Source organism: Balaenoptera acutorostrata, chromosome X, assembly GCF_949987535.1.
Source record: "Balaenoptera acutorostrata chromosome X, mBalAcu1.1, whole genome shotgun sequence".
Taxonomy (NCBI): Eukaryota; Metazoa; Chordata; class Mammalia; order Artiodactyla; family Balaenopteridae; genus Balaenoptera; species Balaenoptera acutorostrata.
Window position 1 is genome coordinate 95,104,947 of NC_080085.1, and position 17,735 is coordinate 95,122,681.

At 36.4% G+C, this 17,735-nt stretch overlaps 1 protein-coding gene across 5 annotated transcripts in view; it reads left to right on the forward strand.

Moving 5' to 3' along the window:
• LOC102999159 (NACHT, LRR and PYD domains-containing protein 12-like) overlaps positions 1-17,735 on the forward strand; it is a 46,435-nt gene that overhangs the window by 7,060 nt on the left and 21,640 nt on the right. For all 5 annotated transcript variants that reach the window (XM_057538429.1, XM_057538431.1, XM_057538428.1 and 2 more), the window contains 2 exons: positions 15,750-15,837; positions 16,878-16,922. In XM_057538429.1, coding sequence (XP_057394412.1) covers positions 15,768-15,837; positions 16,878-16,922 — 115 coding nt within the window. In that variant the 5' untranslated portion in view covers positions 15,750-15,767. The remainder of the gene's footprint in view (positions 1-15,749; positions 15,838-16,877; positions 16,923-17,735) is intronic.

Sequence of the window (17,735 nt, forward strand, 5' to 3'; positions counted from 1 at the left end):
ACGCTTAACTCTTTCCCTGTAATTGCCAATTTTCCAAGTAAGGAGTTGGTGTCCTGTTCCACGTTGACAGGTCTGTAAGTGTTAAACTTCCCTGCATTCCTAATATTAACCTATCAGGTCAGGGGATGATGTGGTTTTGTTTCTTTTTTTTTTTTTTTTTTAATTGTATAGCTACTTTATTTATTTATTTTTGGCTGTGTTGGGTCTTCGGTTCGTGCGAGGGCTTTCTCTAGTTGCGGCAAGTGGGGGCCACTCTTCATCGCGGTGCGGGGACCGCTCTTCATCGCGGTGCGCGGGCCTTTCACTATCGCGGCCCCTCCCGTTGCGGGGCACAGGCTCCAGACGCGCAGGCTCAGTAGTTGTGGCTCACGGGCCCAGCTGCTCCGCGGCATGTGGGATCTTCCCAGACCAGGGCTCGAACCCGTGTCCCCTGCATTAGCAGGCAGATTCTCAACCACTGCGCCACCAGGGAAGCCCTTTTTCTTTTTTAATGTACTCTGAGATTTGAGGGACTAATCTTTTATTTAGCAGTTTTTATCTGTGTTCATAAGTGAGATTGCCTATAGTACTGATTCTCAGCCTGGGGCTGAACCATCCCTCTAGGGGACATTTGGAAATGCCTGGAGGTGCTTTTGGTTGTCACAGTTTATTGGTGTGTGTGTGGTGGGAAGTCCTACTGGCATTTAGTAGATAGGGATCAGGGATACTAAATGAAGAATTGTTCCGCCAAAAATGCCATCAGCATCCCCTTGAAAAATAATGGCCTATAGTTTTCCTGTGCTTGATTATGGTATTAAGGTTATGCATTTTTATATCTACGTTCATAAGTGAGATGGGCCTATAATTTCTTTCCCTTTACTTGTCAGTTTTGGTATCAAGATTATTCTAGCCTATAGTTGTATGGTGTCATTTCCCTTCTTTACTTTGCTTTGGAAATTTTTGTATAAAGTTTGATTAATCTGTTCCTAGATGGCGTGGTCAAACTCTCCCACAGAACTTTTTGGGGCTAGTGACTTTTGAGGTAGAGTATTATCATTTCACATTCTTCTATGATTAATTGGTCTACTTAAGTTTTCTATTTCTTAGGCCAATTTTGGTTGTTTATTTTCTTGGAAATTATCCATTTCACCTAGGTTTTTAAAATTATTGCTATAAAAATTATACATACTACTTTTTGGATAATTTTTTTATCTCTTGTTTCTGTAGTTTGGTTCCCTTTCATTTTTTATGTTAATTTATGATGGCTTTATTTTTGAAATCATACTTGCTAAAAATTTGTTCATTCTATTGTTCTTTTCAGAGAACTATCATTTCCTTTTATTGATTTACTTGACTGTTTAATTATTGTTTGCTTTCTATTTTGATAATTATTGATTTTTTAAATTGAGGTATAATTGACATACAATGTTATATTAGTTTCAGGTGTACAAAGTAACTATTTGATATTTGTATATATTGTTAAATGATCACAATAAGTCTAGTTAACATCCATCACCGTGCATAGTTACAGAATTTTTTTTTCTTGTGATGAGAACTTTAAAGATTTAGTCTCTTAGTAACTTTTAAATATGTAATACAGTATTACTAACTATAGTCACCATGCGGTACATTACATTCTCGTGATTCCCATGACTTAGCTATTTTATAACTAGAAGTTTGTACTTTTTGACTCCCCTCACCCACTTTGCCCACTCCCCACCCCCTCCCTCCCTGCCTCTGGCAACCACCAATCTGTTCTCTGTGTCTTTGAGGGTTTTTTTTAAGATTCTGTATGTAAACGAGATCATGTGGTATTTGTCTTTCTATGTCTGACTTACTTCACTTAGCATAATGCCCTCAAGGTCCATGCATGTTGTCACAAATGGCAAGATTTCATGGTTTTTTATGGCTGAACATAGGGGGGGTATGTTTTGTTTTATGTGAAACTGCCATATCTTTGTACCATTTTACTCTCCTACCAACATCCTTAGTAGCATTTGGTAGTGTCAGTTTTTTTAATATTAACCATTCTGGTGAGTGTGAACTGGTACCTCATTGCAGTTTTTATTTACATTTCCCTAGTGACTAATGATGTTGAGCATCTTTTCATGTGCTATTGCCCATTTGTATATCTTCCTTTGTGAAAGGTCTGTTCGAATATTTTGCCCATTTTCTTTTTTATTGCAGTAAAATATATATAACATAAAATTTATCACTTTAGTCACTTTTTAAAAAATTTTTAATTTAATTTATTTTTTTATACAACAGGTTCCTATTAGTCATCAATTTTATACACATCACTGTATACCTGTCAATCCCAATCGCCCAATTCATCACACCACCATCCCCACCCCCCCACCACTTTCCCCCCTTGGTGTCCATACGTTTGTTCTCTACATCTGTGTCTCAATTTCTGCCCTGCAAACCAGTTCATCTGTACCATTTTTCTAGGTTCCACATATATGTGTTAATATATGATATTTGTTTTTCTCTTTCTGACTTACTTCACTCTGTATGACAGTCTCTAGATCCATCCACGTCTCAACAAATGACTCAATTTCATTCCTTTTTATGGCTGAGTAATATTCCATTGTATATATGTACCACATCTACTTTATCCATTCGTCTGTCGATGGGCATTTAGGTTGCTTCCATGATCTGGCTACTGTAAATAGTGCTGCAATGAACATTGGAGTGCATGTGTCTTTTTGAATTATGGTTTTCTCTGGGTATATGCCCAGTAGTGGGATTGCTGGATCATATGGTAATTCTATTTTTAGTTTTTTAAGGAACCTCCATACTTTTCTCCGTAGTGGCTGTATCAATTTACATTCCCACCAACAGCGCAAGAGGGTTCCCTTTTCTCCACATCCTCTCCAGCATTTGTTGTTTGTAGATTTTCTGATGCTGCCCATTCTAACTAGTGTGAGGTGGTACCTCATTGTAGTTTTGATTTGCATTTCTCTAATAATTAGTGATGTTGAGCAGCTTTTCATGGGCTTCTTGGCCATCTGTATGTCTTCTTTGGAGAAATGTCTACTTAGGTCTTCTGCCCATTTTTGAATTGGGTTGTTTGTTTCTTTAATATTGAGCTGCATGAGCTGTTTATACATTTTGGAGATTAATCCTTTGTCCGTTGATTCGTTTGCAAATATTTTCTCCCATTCTGAGGGTTGTCTTTTGGTCTTGTTTATGGTTTCCTTTGCTGTGCAAAAGCTTTGACGTTTCATTAGGTCCCATTTGTTTATTTTTGTTTTTATTTCCATTACTCTAGGAGGGGGATCAAAAAGGATCTTGCTGTGATTTATGTCAAAGAGTGTTCTTCCTATGTTTTCCTCTAAGAGTTTTATAGTGTCCGGTCTTACATTTAGGTCTCTAATCCATTTTGAGTTTATTTTTGAGTTTGGTGTTAGGGAGTGTTCTAATTTCATTCTTTTACATGTAGCTGTCCAGTTTCCCCAGCACCACTTATAGAAGAGACTGTCTTTTCTCCATTGTATATCCTTGCCTCCTTTGTCAAACATAAGGTGACCATATGTGCATGGGTTTATCTCTGGGCTTTCTATCCTGTTCCATTGATCTATATTTCTGTTTTTGTGCCAGTAGCATATTGTCTTGATTACTGTAGCTTTGTAGTATAGTCTGAAATCAGGGAGCCTGATTCCTCCAGCTCCGTTTTTTTCCCTCAAGACTGCTTTGGCTATTCGGGGTCTTTTGTGTCTCCATACAAATTTTAAGATTTTTTGTTCTAGTTCTGTAAAAAATGCCATTGGTAATTTGATAGGGATTGCATTGAACTGTAGATTGCTTTGGGTAATATAGTCATTTTCACAATATTGATTCTTCCAATCCGAGAACATGGTATATCTCTCCATCTGTTGGTATCATCTTTAATTTCTTTCATCAGTGTCTTATAGTTTTCTGCATACAGGTCTTTTGTCTCCCTAGGTAGGTTTATTCCTAGGTATTTTATTCTTTTTGTTGCAATGGTAAATGGGAGGGTTTCCTTAATTTCTCTTTCAGATTTTTCATCATTAGTGTATAGGAATGCAAGAGATTTCTGTGCATTAATTTTGTATCCTGCAACTTTACCAAATTCATTGTTCAGCTCTACTAGTTTTCTGGTGGCATTTTTAGGATTCTCTATGTATAGTATCATGTCATCTGCAAACAGTGACAGTTTTACTTCTTCTTTTCCAATTTGTATTCCTTTTATTTCTTTTTCCTCTCTGATTGCCCTGGCTAGGACTTCCAAAACTATGTTGAATAATAGTGGTGAGAGTGGACATCCTTGTTTCGTTCCTGATCTTAGAGGAAATGCTTTCAGTTTTTCACCATTGAGAATGATGTTTGCTGTGGGTTTGTCATATATTGCCTTTATTATGTTGAGGGAGGTTCCCTCTATGCCCACTTTCTGGAGAGTTTTTATCATAAATGGGTGTTGAATTTTGTCAAAAGCTTTTTCTGCATCTATTGAGATGATCATATGGTTTTTATTCTTCAATTTGTAATATGCTGTATCACATTGATTGATTTGCATATATTGAAAAATCCTTGCATTCCTGGGAAAAATTCCACTTGATCATGGTGTATGATCCTTTTAATATTTTGTTGGATTCTGTTTGCTAGTATTTTGTTGAGGATTTTTGCATCTATATTCATCAGTGATATTGGTCTGTAATTTTCTTTTTTTGTAGTATCTTCATCTTGTTTTGGTATCAGGGTGATGGTGGCCTTGTAGAATGAGTTTGGGCGTGTTCTTTCTTCCACGGTTTTTTGGAAGAGTTTGAGAAGGATGAGTGTTAGCTCTTCTCTAAATGTTTGATAGAATTCACCTGTGAAGCCATCTGGTCCTGGACTTTTGTTTGTTGGAAGATTTTTAATTACAGTTTCAATTTCATTACTTGTGATTGGTCTGTTCATATTTTCTATTTCTTCCTGGTTCAGTCTTGGAAGGTTATACCTTTCTAAGAATTTGTCCATTTCTTCCAGGTTGTCCATTTTATTGACATAGAGTTGCTTGTAGTAGTCTCTTAGGATGCTTTGTATTTCTGCGGTGTCTGTTGTAACTTCTCCTTTTTCATTTCTAATTTTATTGATCTGAGTCCTCCCTCTTTTTCTTGATGAGTCTGGCTAATGGTTTATCAATTTTGTTTATCTTCTCAAAGAACCAGCTTTTCGTTTTATTGGTCTTTGCTATTGTTTTCTTTGTTTCTATTTCATTCATTTCTGCTCTGATCTTTATGATTTCTTTCCTTCTGCTAACTTTGGGTTTTGTTTGTTCTTCTTTCCCTAGTTCCTTTAGGTGTATGTTTAGATTGTTTATTTGAGATTTTTCTTGTTTCTTGAGGTAGGCTTGTATAGCTATAAACTTCCCCCTGAGAACTGCTTTTGCTGCATCCCATAGGTTTTGGATCATCGTGTTTTCACTTTCATTTTTTGATTTCCTCTTTGATTTCTTCAGTGATCTCTTGGTTATTTAGTAACGTATTATTTAGCCTCCATGTGTTTGTGTTTTTTACGTTTTTCTCCCTGTAATTGATTTCTAATCTCATAGCGTTGTGGTCAGAAAAGATGCTTGATATGATTTCAATTTTCTTAAATTTACTGAGGCTTGATTTGTGACCCAAGATGTGATCTATCCTGCAGAATGTTCCATGTGCACTTGAGAAGAAAGTGTAATCTGCTGTTTTCGGATGGAATGTCCTATAAATATCAATTAAATCTATCTGGTCTATTGTGTCATTTAAAGCTTGTGTTTCCTTATTAATTTTCTTCCTGGATGATCTGTCCATTGGTGTAAGTGAGGTGTTAAAGTCCCCCACTATTACTGTCTTACTGTCGATTTCCTCTTTTATAGCTGTTAGCTGTTGCCTTATGTATTGAGGTGCTCCTATGTTGGGTGCATATATATTTATAATTGTTATATCTTCTTCTTGGATTGATCCCTTGATCATTATGTAGTGTCCTTCCTTGTCTCTTGTAACAGTCTTTATTTTAAAGTCTATTTTATCTGATATGAGTATAGCTACTCCAGCTTTCTTTTGATTTCCATTTACATGGAATATCTTTTTCCATCCCCTCACTTTCAGTGTGTATGTGTCCCTAGGTCTGAAGTGGGTCTCTTGTTGACAGCATATATATGGGTCTTGTTTGTGTATCCATTCAGCAAGTCTGTGTCTTTTGGTTGGAGCATTTAATCCATTCACGTTTAAGGTAATTATCGATATGTATGCTCCTATGACCATTTTCTTAATTGTTTTGGGTTTGTTTTTGTAGGTCTTTTTATTCTCTTGTGTTTCCCACTTAGAAAATTTCCTTTAGCATTTGTTGTAGGGGTGGTTTGGTGGTGCTGCATTCTCATAGCTTTTGCTTGTCTGTAAGGCTTTTGATTTCTCCATGGACTCTGAATGAGATCCTTGCTGGGTAGAGTAATCTTGGTTGTAGGTTCTTCCCTTTCATCACTTTAAGTATATCACGCCACTCCCTTCTGGCTTGTAGAGTTTCTGCTGAGAAATCAGCTGTTAACCTTATGGGAGTTCCCCTGTATGGTATTTGTCATTTTTCCCTTGCTGCTTTCAATAATTTTTCTCTGCGTTTAATTTTTGCCACTTTGATTACTATGTGTCTCGGCGTGTTTCTCCTTGGGTTTATTCTGTATGGGACTCTCTGCGCTTCCTGGACTTGGGTGGCTATTTCCTTTCCCCTGTTAGTGAAGTTTTTGACTCGAATCTCTTCAAATATTTTCTCTGGTCCTTTCTCTCTCTCTTCTCCTTCTGGGACCCCTATAATGCGAATTTTGGTGCGTTTAATGTTGTCCCAGAGGTCTCTTAGGCTGTCTTCATTTTTTTCATTTTTTTTTCTTTATTCTGTTCTGCAGCAGTGAATTCCACCATTCTGTCTTCCAGCTCACTTATCCGTTCTTCTGCCTCAGTTATTCTGCTATTGATTCCTTCTAGTTTAGTTTTCATTGCAGTTATTGTATTGTTCATCTCTGTTTGTTTGTTCTTTAATTCTTCTAGGTCTTTGTTAAACATTTCTTGCATCTTCTCGATCTTTGCCTCCATTCTTTTCCCGAGGTCCTGGATTATCTTCACTATCATTATTATGAATTCATTTTCTGGAAGGTTGCTTATCTCCATTTAGTTGTTTTTCTGGGGTTTCATCTTGTTCCTTCATCTGGTACGTAGCCCTCTGCCTTTTCATCTTGTCTGTCTTTCTGTGAATGTGGTTTTTTTTCCACAGGCTGCAGGATTGTAGTTCTTCTTGCTTCTGCTGGCTACCCTCTGGTGGATGTGGCTATCTAAGAGGCTTGTGCAAGTTTCCTGATGGGAGGGACTGGTGGTGAGTAGAGCTCACTTTAGTCACTTTTATGTGTACAATTCAGTGGCATTAAGTACATTACATTGTTACCCAAGCATCACCACTAGCCACCTCCACAATTTTTCATCTTCCCAAACTGAAACTCTAAACCCATTAAACAATAACTCCCCATTACCCTCTCCCCCCAGACCCTGGTAACCACTGTTATACTTTCTGACTCTATGAATTTGACTATTCTATGTACTTCATATAAATAGAATCATATAATATTTTTTATTTTGTGCCTGGCTTATTTCACTTTGCATAATGTTTTCAAATTTAATACATGTAGCATGTTTCAGAATCTTCTTCTGTTTAAAGGCTGAGTAATGTGTTGTATGTCTAGACCACATTTTGTTTATCCATTCATCCGTTGATGGACATTTGGGTTGTTTCCACTTTCTCATTTTCTTCTGTAATTGCATTTTTCATTGATTTTTTTCCTACTTTTACAATTGATTTTTTTCTATTTTTTAATTGAGTTATAATTGACATATAACACTGTTTTGGTTTTCGGTGTACAACATAATGACTTGATACATGTATATATTGCAAAATGATTACCACAAGTTTAGTTTATAGCTTTTATTAAATTGACCTGATTGATTTTATTCACATACCATAAAACCCACCCTTTTAAAGTATACAATTTAGTTATTTTCAGTATATTCACAATGCTGTGTAACCATCACCACTATCTAATTCCAGAATGTTTCCAACACCTCAAACAGAATCCCATAACCATTAGCAGTCACTACCACTTCCCCTTTTCCCCGAACCCCTGGCAACCACTAATCTACTTTCTTTCTCTACGAATTTGTCTATTATGTACATTTCATATAAATGGAGTTTCGTGTCTGGCTTCCTTCATGTAGCATAATGTTTTCAAGGCTCATTCATGTTATAGCATGCCTCAGTACCTTGTTCCTTTTTATGGCTGGATAGTATTCCACTGTAAATATATACCACATTTTGTTTATTCAGTTCATCAGTTGATGGACATTGGGGTTGTTTCCACCTTTTTTGCTATTTAGTATAGTGATGCTGTGACTATTTTTGTACAAATTTTTGTTTAAATACCTGTTTTCAATTGTTTGGGGTATATACCTAGAAGTAAAATTGCTGGGTCACATGGTAATCCTGTGTTTAACTTATTGTGGAGCTGCTGAACTTTTCCATAGTGGCTGCATCATTTTATATTCCCACTGGCAATGTATGAGTGTGCTAATTTTTCCACATGCTTGCCATTTTTCATTTTTTAATTACAGCCATTCCAGTGGATGTGAAATAGATTCTTATTCAGTTATAAAAAAGAATGAAGAACTGATACATGCTACAACATGGATGAACCTTGAAAACATTATGCTAAGAAAAGAAGCCAGACACAAAAGGGCACGTATTGTATGATTCCATTTATATGAAATGTCCAGAATAGGCAAGTCCTTAGAGACATAAAGTAGAATTGTGGTTGCCAGGGGCTGGGGTGGGGGGAGAATGGGGAGTGTCTGCTTAATGAGTACAGCATTTCGTTTTGGGGTGATGAAAATGTTCTGGAATTGGATAGTGGTGATGGTTGCAAAACTTTGTGAATGTACTACAAAGCAATGAATTGTACACTTTAAAAGGGTGAATTTTATGATATGTGAATTATATCTCAATAAAAAAAAACCAGAGTCTCATTTTAGGCCTGGAGGTGAGATTTGTAGCATTTCTTTCTCCTGTTTTTGGCAGCATGCATACCATGTCGAGTCACCATGAAAAGTTGTACAGTTTGTTGACTGAAAAGGCACACAGCCAAGGGTGTGAAGGGGGACTGAAATTAGCCCATACCCTGCTCTCTAACCTGTGCTCCCTAACTTGGTGCTCCCCTAGCGCAGAGGAAGAAGCACCATTTTACCATTTTGTAATTCAACTGCTTGGAGGAGACTGAATTACTTACTTTGATTTGTCTTCTTGAAGAGGGCACCTTTTGGTACTTTGCATAACGATTCCATATATTCTAGTGGAACTCCTAGTACAATGGATACTACTTTCCCATCGTGGAATTTGGGCCATCTCACAGCCTTTTACTCTAACTGGGTCTAATAACCAGTTATAAAATACCCCCATAGTTCCCTAAAGGTCTGTTGACTGTAACTCACTCTCTGGTATAATTTCTTTTTCTTTTCAATTTTTTTTCTAGTTTTTTTGAGATATAATTGACATACAGCACTGTGTAAGTTTAAGATGTACAGCATAGTGATATGACTTACATACATCATGAAATGATTACGTCGTCTCATATAGGTACAACATTAAAGAAATAGAAAAAATATTTTTTCCTGGTGATGAGAACTCTTAGGATTTACTCTCTTAACAACTTTTATACAGCAGTGTTAATTATCTTCATCATGCTGTATATTACATCCATAGTACTTAATTTATCTTATAACTGGAAGTTTGTACCTTTTGACTGCCTTCACCTAATTCCCCCCTCCCCACCTCTGGGGGTCACAAATCTGATTTCTTTTTCTAGGAGTTTGTTTCTTTGCTTGTTTTGGAAGTATAATTAACCTACAACACTATGTTAGTTTCTGGTACACAACATAGTGATTCAATATTTCTATACATTTCAAAATGTCACTGTAAGTCTAGTTGTCATCTGTTACCATACAAAGATATTACATAATTATTGAGTATATTCCCTACACTGTGACTCATTTACTTTGTAACTGAAAGTTTGTACCTCTTGATCTCCCTCACTTATTTCTCTCCTCCCCCAGTCTCCTCCAATCTGGCTACCACCTGTTTGTTCTCTGTATCTATGACTCTGTTTCTGTTTAATTATGCTTGTTAATTCATTTTGTTTTTTAGATTACACATATAAGTGAGATTATATGGTATTTGTCTTTATCTGTCTGACTTATTTTGCTTAATATAATACACTCTAGGTCCATCCATGTTGTTGCAAATGGCAAGATTTCATGGCTGAGTAATGTTCCATCATATATATATATATATATATATATATATATATATATATATATATTCATCTATCAATGGGAACTTAGGTTTCTTCCATATCTTGGTATTATAAATAATGCTGCAATGCAATATCAGAAAAACAACCCAATCAGAAAATGGGTGGACTATCTAAGTAGACATTTCTCCAAAGAAGATATACAGATGGCTAAAAAGCACATGGAAAGATACTCAACATCACTAATTATTAGAGAAATGCAAATCAAAACTACAATGAGATATCACCTCACACCTGTCAGAATGGCCATCATCAAAAAATCTACAAACAATAAATGCTGGAGAGGGTGTGGAGAAAAGGGAACCATCCTACACTGTTGGTGGGAATGTAAACTGGTACAGCCACTATGGAGAACAGTATGGAGGTTCCTTAAAAACTAAAAATAGAGCTACCATAAAATCCAGCAATTCTACTCCTGGGCATATATCCGGAGAAAACCATAAATTGAAAAGATACATGCACCCCAGTGTTCATTACAGCACTGTTTACAATAGCCAGGACATGTAAGCAACCTAAATGTCCATCAACAGAGGAATGGATAAAGAAGATGTGGTACATATATACAATGGAATATTACTCAGCCATAAAAAAGAACAAAATAATGCCATTTGCAGCAACATGGATGGACCTAGGGATTGTCATACTGAGTGAAGTAAGTCAGACAGAGAAAGACAAATATCATATGATATCACTTATATGTGGAATCTAAAAAAAGGGTACAAATGAACTTATCTACAAAACAGAAATAGAGTTACAGATGTAGAAAACAAACTTATGATTACCAGGGGGTAAGGTGTGGGGGAGGGATAAATTGGAAGATTGGGATTGACATATACACACTACTATATATAAAATAGATAACTAATACGGACCTACTCTATAGCACAGGGAACTCTACTCGATACTCTGTAATGGCCTATATGGAAAAAGAGTCTAAAAAGAGTGGATACCTAGAGGAGTGGGATAAGGAAGGTGGGAGGGAGATGCAAGAGGGAGGAGATATGGGGATATATGTATATGTATAGCTGATTCACTTTGTTATAAAGCAGAAGCTAACACACCATTGTAAAGCAATTATACTCCAGTAAAGATGTTAAAAAAATTTAAAAAAATAAAAAACTGGAAAAAATAAAAAAATAAAAAAATAAAAAAGAGTGGATATATGTATATGTATAACTGATTCACTTTGCTGTACCCCTGAAACTAACACAACATTGTTAATCAACTGTACTCCAATAAAAATTTAAAAAAAACTAGTGCTGTGATGAACATAGGGTTGTTTATGTATTTTCTAATTAATGTTTTCATTTTCTTCAGATAAATACCCATAAGTGGAATTGCTGGATTTTATGGTAGTTCTGTTTTTAATTTTTTGAGGAATCTCCATACTGTTTTCCATAGTGGCTGCACCAATTTACATTCTCACCAACAGTGCACAAGGGTTCCCTTTTCTCCATATCCTTGCGAACACTTGTTACTGTCTTTTTGATAATAGCCATTCTGACAGGTGTGAGGTGATATCTCATTGTGGTTTTCATTTGCATTTCCTTGATGATTAGTGATATTGAGCATCTTTTCATATTCTTGTTGGCCATCAGTATGTCTTCTTTGGAAAAAAGGCTATTCAGTTCCTCTGCCCATTTTTTAATTGGGTTGTTTGTTTTTTTGATGTTGAGTTTTATGAGTTCTTTGTATATTTTTGATATTAACCCCCTATAGGATATATCATTTGCAAATATTGTCTCCCTTTCAGCAGGTGGCCTTTTCATTTTGTTGATAGTTTCCTTCACTGTGTAAAAGCTTTTTAGTCTGATGTAGTCCCATTTGTTGATTCTTGCTCTTGTTTATTTGCCTGAGGAGACATATCCAAAAAAATATTGCTAAGACTGATATCAAAGAGTGTACTGCCTATGTTTTCTTCTAGAAGTTTTATGGTTTCAGGTCTTACATTTAAGTCTTCAATCTATTTTGAGTTTATTTTTGTATATGGTGTGAGAAAGTAGTCCAGTTGGATTCTTTTGAATGTAGTTGTCCAGTTTTCCCAACACCATTTATTGAAGAGGCTGTGTTTTCCCCATTGTTTATTTTTGCCTCCTTTGTTGTAGATTAATTGCCCATATAAATGTGGGTTCATTTCTGGGCTGTCTATTTTATTCCATTGATCTGTGTCTGTTTTTGTGCCAGTACCATACTATTTTGATTACTGTAGCTTTGTAGTATAGTTTGAGATCAGGTAGCATGATACTTCATGTTTTGGTTTTCTTTCTCAAGATTATTTTAGCTAATTGGGATCTTTTGTATTGCCACACAAATTTTAGAATATTTGTTCTGTGAAAAATGCCATTGGTATTTTGATAGGGATTGCAGTGAATCTGTAGATTGCCTTGGGTAATATGGTCATTTTAACAATATTAATTTTTCCAATCTATGAGTGCAGTATATCTTTCCATCTCTTTGTGTCATCTTCAGTTTCATCAGTGTCCTATAGTTTTCTGAGTACACGTCTTTTATCTCCTTAGGTAGACTTATTCCCAGGTATTTTATTCTTTTTGATGCAACTGTGAATGGGATTGTTTTCTTAATTTCTCTTTCTGATAGTTTGTTGTTAGTGTTTCTGGTATAATTTCTATGTCAGAGTTCTTTAGTTGCAGGCAATAGAAATTGATTCTGAATAACTTAACTTGAGCAAAAATAGAGATTTTTGGAAGGATACTGGAGTTACTTGAAACTACATGGAGTGCTCAAAAACAAGGTTTCAGGGAGGTCAGGAACTAAGGAAGCTTGGGGCATTTGGGTATCAGAACCTCAGTCTCTATAGTCCCCACTCAGGTTTTAAAATTCAGGCACAGAGAATCTGATTATTCCATTAAGAGATATGGGATATCTTATCAAAACCAAGATCAATGAAAGAATGCTGGACAAACCAAACAGTAGTTACCAACAGAGGTAAGAAAAAGAGAGGTGTCAGCATCTAAGTGGAGATGTTGAGTAAGCCTTTAGATGAATAAATCTGGATCTGAGAGAAGAGGGCTAGACTTAGGTAAACAATTAGGAGTTGTAAGGAATGACTGAAATCATGGACATCGTAGAGATTGCCTAGGAAGAGAGTGAGTGACCATGTACCCCTCCAGCTCCATTACCTGAGGGCAGGAGTGCTTACTGGAGTAATTTGTAACTAGAGAATTTTTTTCTACTTTTTAGAGGACATGCTGTTCCTAGTGACTGGGAAAAGAACCCAGGATGTGGGAATATAACACTGTGCTGGGAACACTCTGTCTCATAAGAAGTTGTTATGTGGAGATTTTAATAGAATGTAACTTCTTTCTGTCAGTTATAATAAATGCCAACTTATTTTTCTCTAACATTATTTATATTGCACTTGGTCCTCTGCTAAGAGTTTTATGTGTGTCATCTTATTTAATCCTCACAACAAAATAATGAAGTAGTTATTATTATCACCATATTTTACAGATGGGTTACTGTAGTCTCAGGAGTTTAAGTAATTTTACTCGAAGTCATCTTGCTAGAAAGCAGTGGAAATGGAATTTAAGTAAGGTCTATCTGAGTTCAGACATTTTTACTCTCTATCAAATGATACAGCAATGCCAACATTAGCTATGGTTTAGGATTATTGAGCCCTTACTGTGTACCATGTAGTGTACTGAATACTTCATATGCATACTTCATTTAATCCTCATAATAACCTTTTAAGAAAGGTTGTGATCAACTGTTGTTATAAACTGTTGTTATCCCTATTTAATAGCTGAGGAATCTGAGGCTTAGAGATGTTAATTCCATGGTTGTCACATAGTAAGTGGTAGAGTCAGGGCCTGAACACATCTGTTTGATTCCAAAGCCTGTGTGTTTCACCAATACACTCTATCAAAAATAACTAATTCTTAGAACAGTGGCTCTTTTCCCTGGCTGTGTATTCGAATCACCTTGGGAACTTAAAAAAAAGTCAATGCCAAACCTCATCATCAAAGATTCTGATTTAATTGATCAGGAATGCAGACTAGGCACTGTATTATTTTTAAGATTTTATTCATTTATTCAATTTATTCAATGAACATTTAATGAATGTCTTCTCTATGTCAAACACTTTCTAGGCATTTACTCTCTAGCAAGATGTATTAGTTAGCTATTGCACAACAATACATAACAACAACCACAAAATCTCAGTGGCACGAAAAGTTAAGAATTTATTAAGCACTTATTCTCATCGATCTGGAGGCCAGCTGGGACTCAGCTGATTAGGCAGGGTTCTGTTGGGCAACTCTGATTCGGGCTGGGGTGACTCTATTTTTTTTGCTGCAGGACTATGAGTAAACTGGGGTGGCTCTACTGCATGTATTTCTCATCCTTGGATGAGTGGACTACCTGGGGCTTGTTTCTCTCATGGCTCATCTCATGCCAGTGGCAGAATCACAAGAGGGAGCATGTACAACTGTGCAAGCACATATCAGGCCCCTACTTGAGTCACATCTGTGTACACTCCATTACCCAGAGCAAGTTTCAAAGTTGAGCTCGAAGATAAGAGGTGGGAAAATAAGTTCCACTTCTTTGGTGTGGACCTGCCAAGTTCATGGCAAGGGCTGAGAATTGGGGCCAATAATTCAATTTAAGGGGGAAATACTGAAAGTGAATAATAAACCTAACTCATAAGAAAATAATCAAGTGTGTCAGAAATTGATAAGTAATATTGCAACAAAGAAAACAAATTCTGGAAGGTGGTGTGAAGGTAATTCTAATGTGCAACTGGGACTTAGGACCACTGATCTTACAATGTTCAACCTGGAAAGAAACCTGGGCTAACATTCTCTCCACCATTTTGAAAATAATAAAACAGATTCAGAAAGTAGAAGAATCTTACTCAAGGTCCATAGGTAGATAGTTATAGAAATGGAACTAGGGCTTGGATCTCCTGACTCTCTAGACTGTTTCTCTTATACCACAGTATTCTAATCTGTGGTCTTAGAATTCTCCCTTTACCAGTGGTACCAAATTGACTTGTGTTGTAGAAGGACACAGTCATTCTTTCTTATCTTGACCACAAACATTAGAGGTATACTGCCTAAATCCTATCCTTCCCTTAATAATGCATTTTAGAGCTCAATTTGACATTTCCCTTATTTGTACTCTTCAAAAGTCTGTGGACATTCTATCCTCTCTTTAGTTTTTTTGTTTTTTTGTTTTTCTCTTCAAGCTGAAGACTGTTGATTTTGGTCTATCTTCCTGTGATCTCCTAGTCCCAGCTAGCTCTCTACTTGGTTACTGGGCCTTCTCTCTTCCCCAGCTCTGTGATGCTTTGAGTAGTCTTTCTTGAGTTACTTTTTTACTCTGGGCTTCCACCAGGCCTTACAGTCATCATTTCTGTTTTGGGTTACAGTCCTCTTGATTTGCCAGGATGAACAGTCAAAAGAAACGAAAAGATATGGAACCTGCTTGCACCTGGAGCTTATTGTCTGAACAGAAAGGTGAGTAACTGAATGAGGTAAAAGGGTATAATCTAGGTAGTCTTGTTCATTCTCTTTCCCCTACTTCTCCTCATGGACTGTGGGATCTTTCTGAATCTTTAAAATTGTGTTGTATGTGTATAGGTATATGTATATTAAGGTATTACATGGATACAGAATTTACCCATTAATAATCTCTCCACAATTTTTGTGAAGAGGCATCTGGTGTTTATAATGTTTTCCATAGTCCCCAAAGCATCTATAATCATAAAAGACTCTTAAGTCTCTTCCTTTACTGTAACCACAGATTTTCACAGGAGACAGCACAAAAGAGTAAAGAGTGAAGATTTCTGGAGTCCTTCCCCATGTGGCTGATTCCTGAACTCCAAGGAATGTTTAGTTATGGGGAATAGAAACTGGTTATCTTCAACAGACCACTCACTTGCTGCCCATTTCTGTGACATTCTAATATCTGCCTCTCCATACTCTGCTTCCTCCCATACACCTAGTCACAGCTCCCAACTATGTCTCACTCTTGCCTATAAAGGTGTGCAAGTACTAAAAACCTATAGGAATGTGAAGGGATGTGTGTGTGTGTGTGTGTGTGCATTTTAATGTAGGTCATTGTATATTTCTGTCGAACTAACATCAACAATGTCTTATTCTTTCTCATTAACAAGTTAGGCTCAACAGAAGCTCCAACAGAAGCACTAAGCTAACGTTCAAAGGAAAACAAAATACCAGAAACAGTCACTTCAAATAATGAATGCCCCTTTAAGTTCATGCCTAAAATTTTCCTTATTTATCATATAAATATAAATGTTTACACCCTAAATATATTTGTGTGGGAATTTCTTAGGTTTACTTCATGTTGGACATTAGCTATGAAATACCTTTTTGGTAAGTTAGAATAGATGTGAGGTGGCTTTCTTTCTTTGTTTTATTTCTGTTTGGGGAACAGCATGAATGGCTGTAACAGTGTGACTAAATTTCTGTGTATTTCATGTTTTGGTACAAAGGTGTATTTGCGATACTCTTAACCCCAGCTCTTCCTCCCACAGCTGCTTCAAGTTCTCTGGCTTCATTTTCATGGAAGGAGCTTACAGGTAGATGTCTTTTCTGATTTACTCTTTTTCTGTTTTGGGAATAGTGTCTCCCATGAACCCCACTCATCCCCACTCCTCTCCCATTTCTTCCCCCATATTCACTGAGCAACAATCAATGGTTTTTTTGGTAATATTCATGAAGTCCCAAACTGTCATAACAAATAGGACTTTTATATCATTTAGAATAGATATTCAAATACTAGGAGGACCTCTGATGATGGTAGTCAAGCACCAGATGTATAGGACTTTATGGATAGAATAGATCAGTCTGCTTCTGGAATGATCTAGATTGAGGTCAACAAATTACAGCTAGTGGGCCAAATCCAGCCAGCAGCCTGTTTTTGTAAATAAACTTTTACTGGAACCATCCATGCCCATTCATTTACATATTGTCTAGGGCTGCTTTCACGCTAATATGGCAGAGTTGGGTAAAGGTATACCTTGTTTTATTGCGCTTCATTTTATTGTACTTCACAGATACTGTGATTCTTTACAAATTGAAGATTTGTGGCAACCCTGTGTTGCCAGATGATGATTAGCATTTTTTTTGCAATAAAGTACTTTTTAATTAAGGTATGTACATTGTTTTTTAGATATAATGCTCTTGCACACCTAATAGACTACAGTACAGTTAGTGTAAGTGTAACTTTTATATGCACTAGGAAACCAAAAAGTTTGTGTGACTTGCTTTACTGCAATATTCGCTTTATTGCAGTGGTCTGGAACTAAACCCGCAATATCTGCAAGGTATGCCTGTAATTGCAGCAGAGACCTAAAAGCCTAATCTGTTTATGGAACTTTACAGAAAAAGTT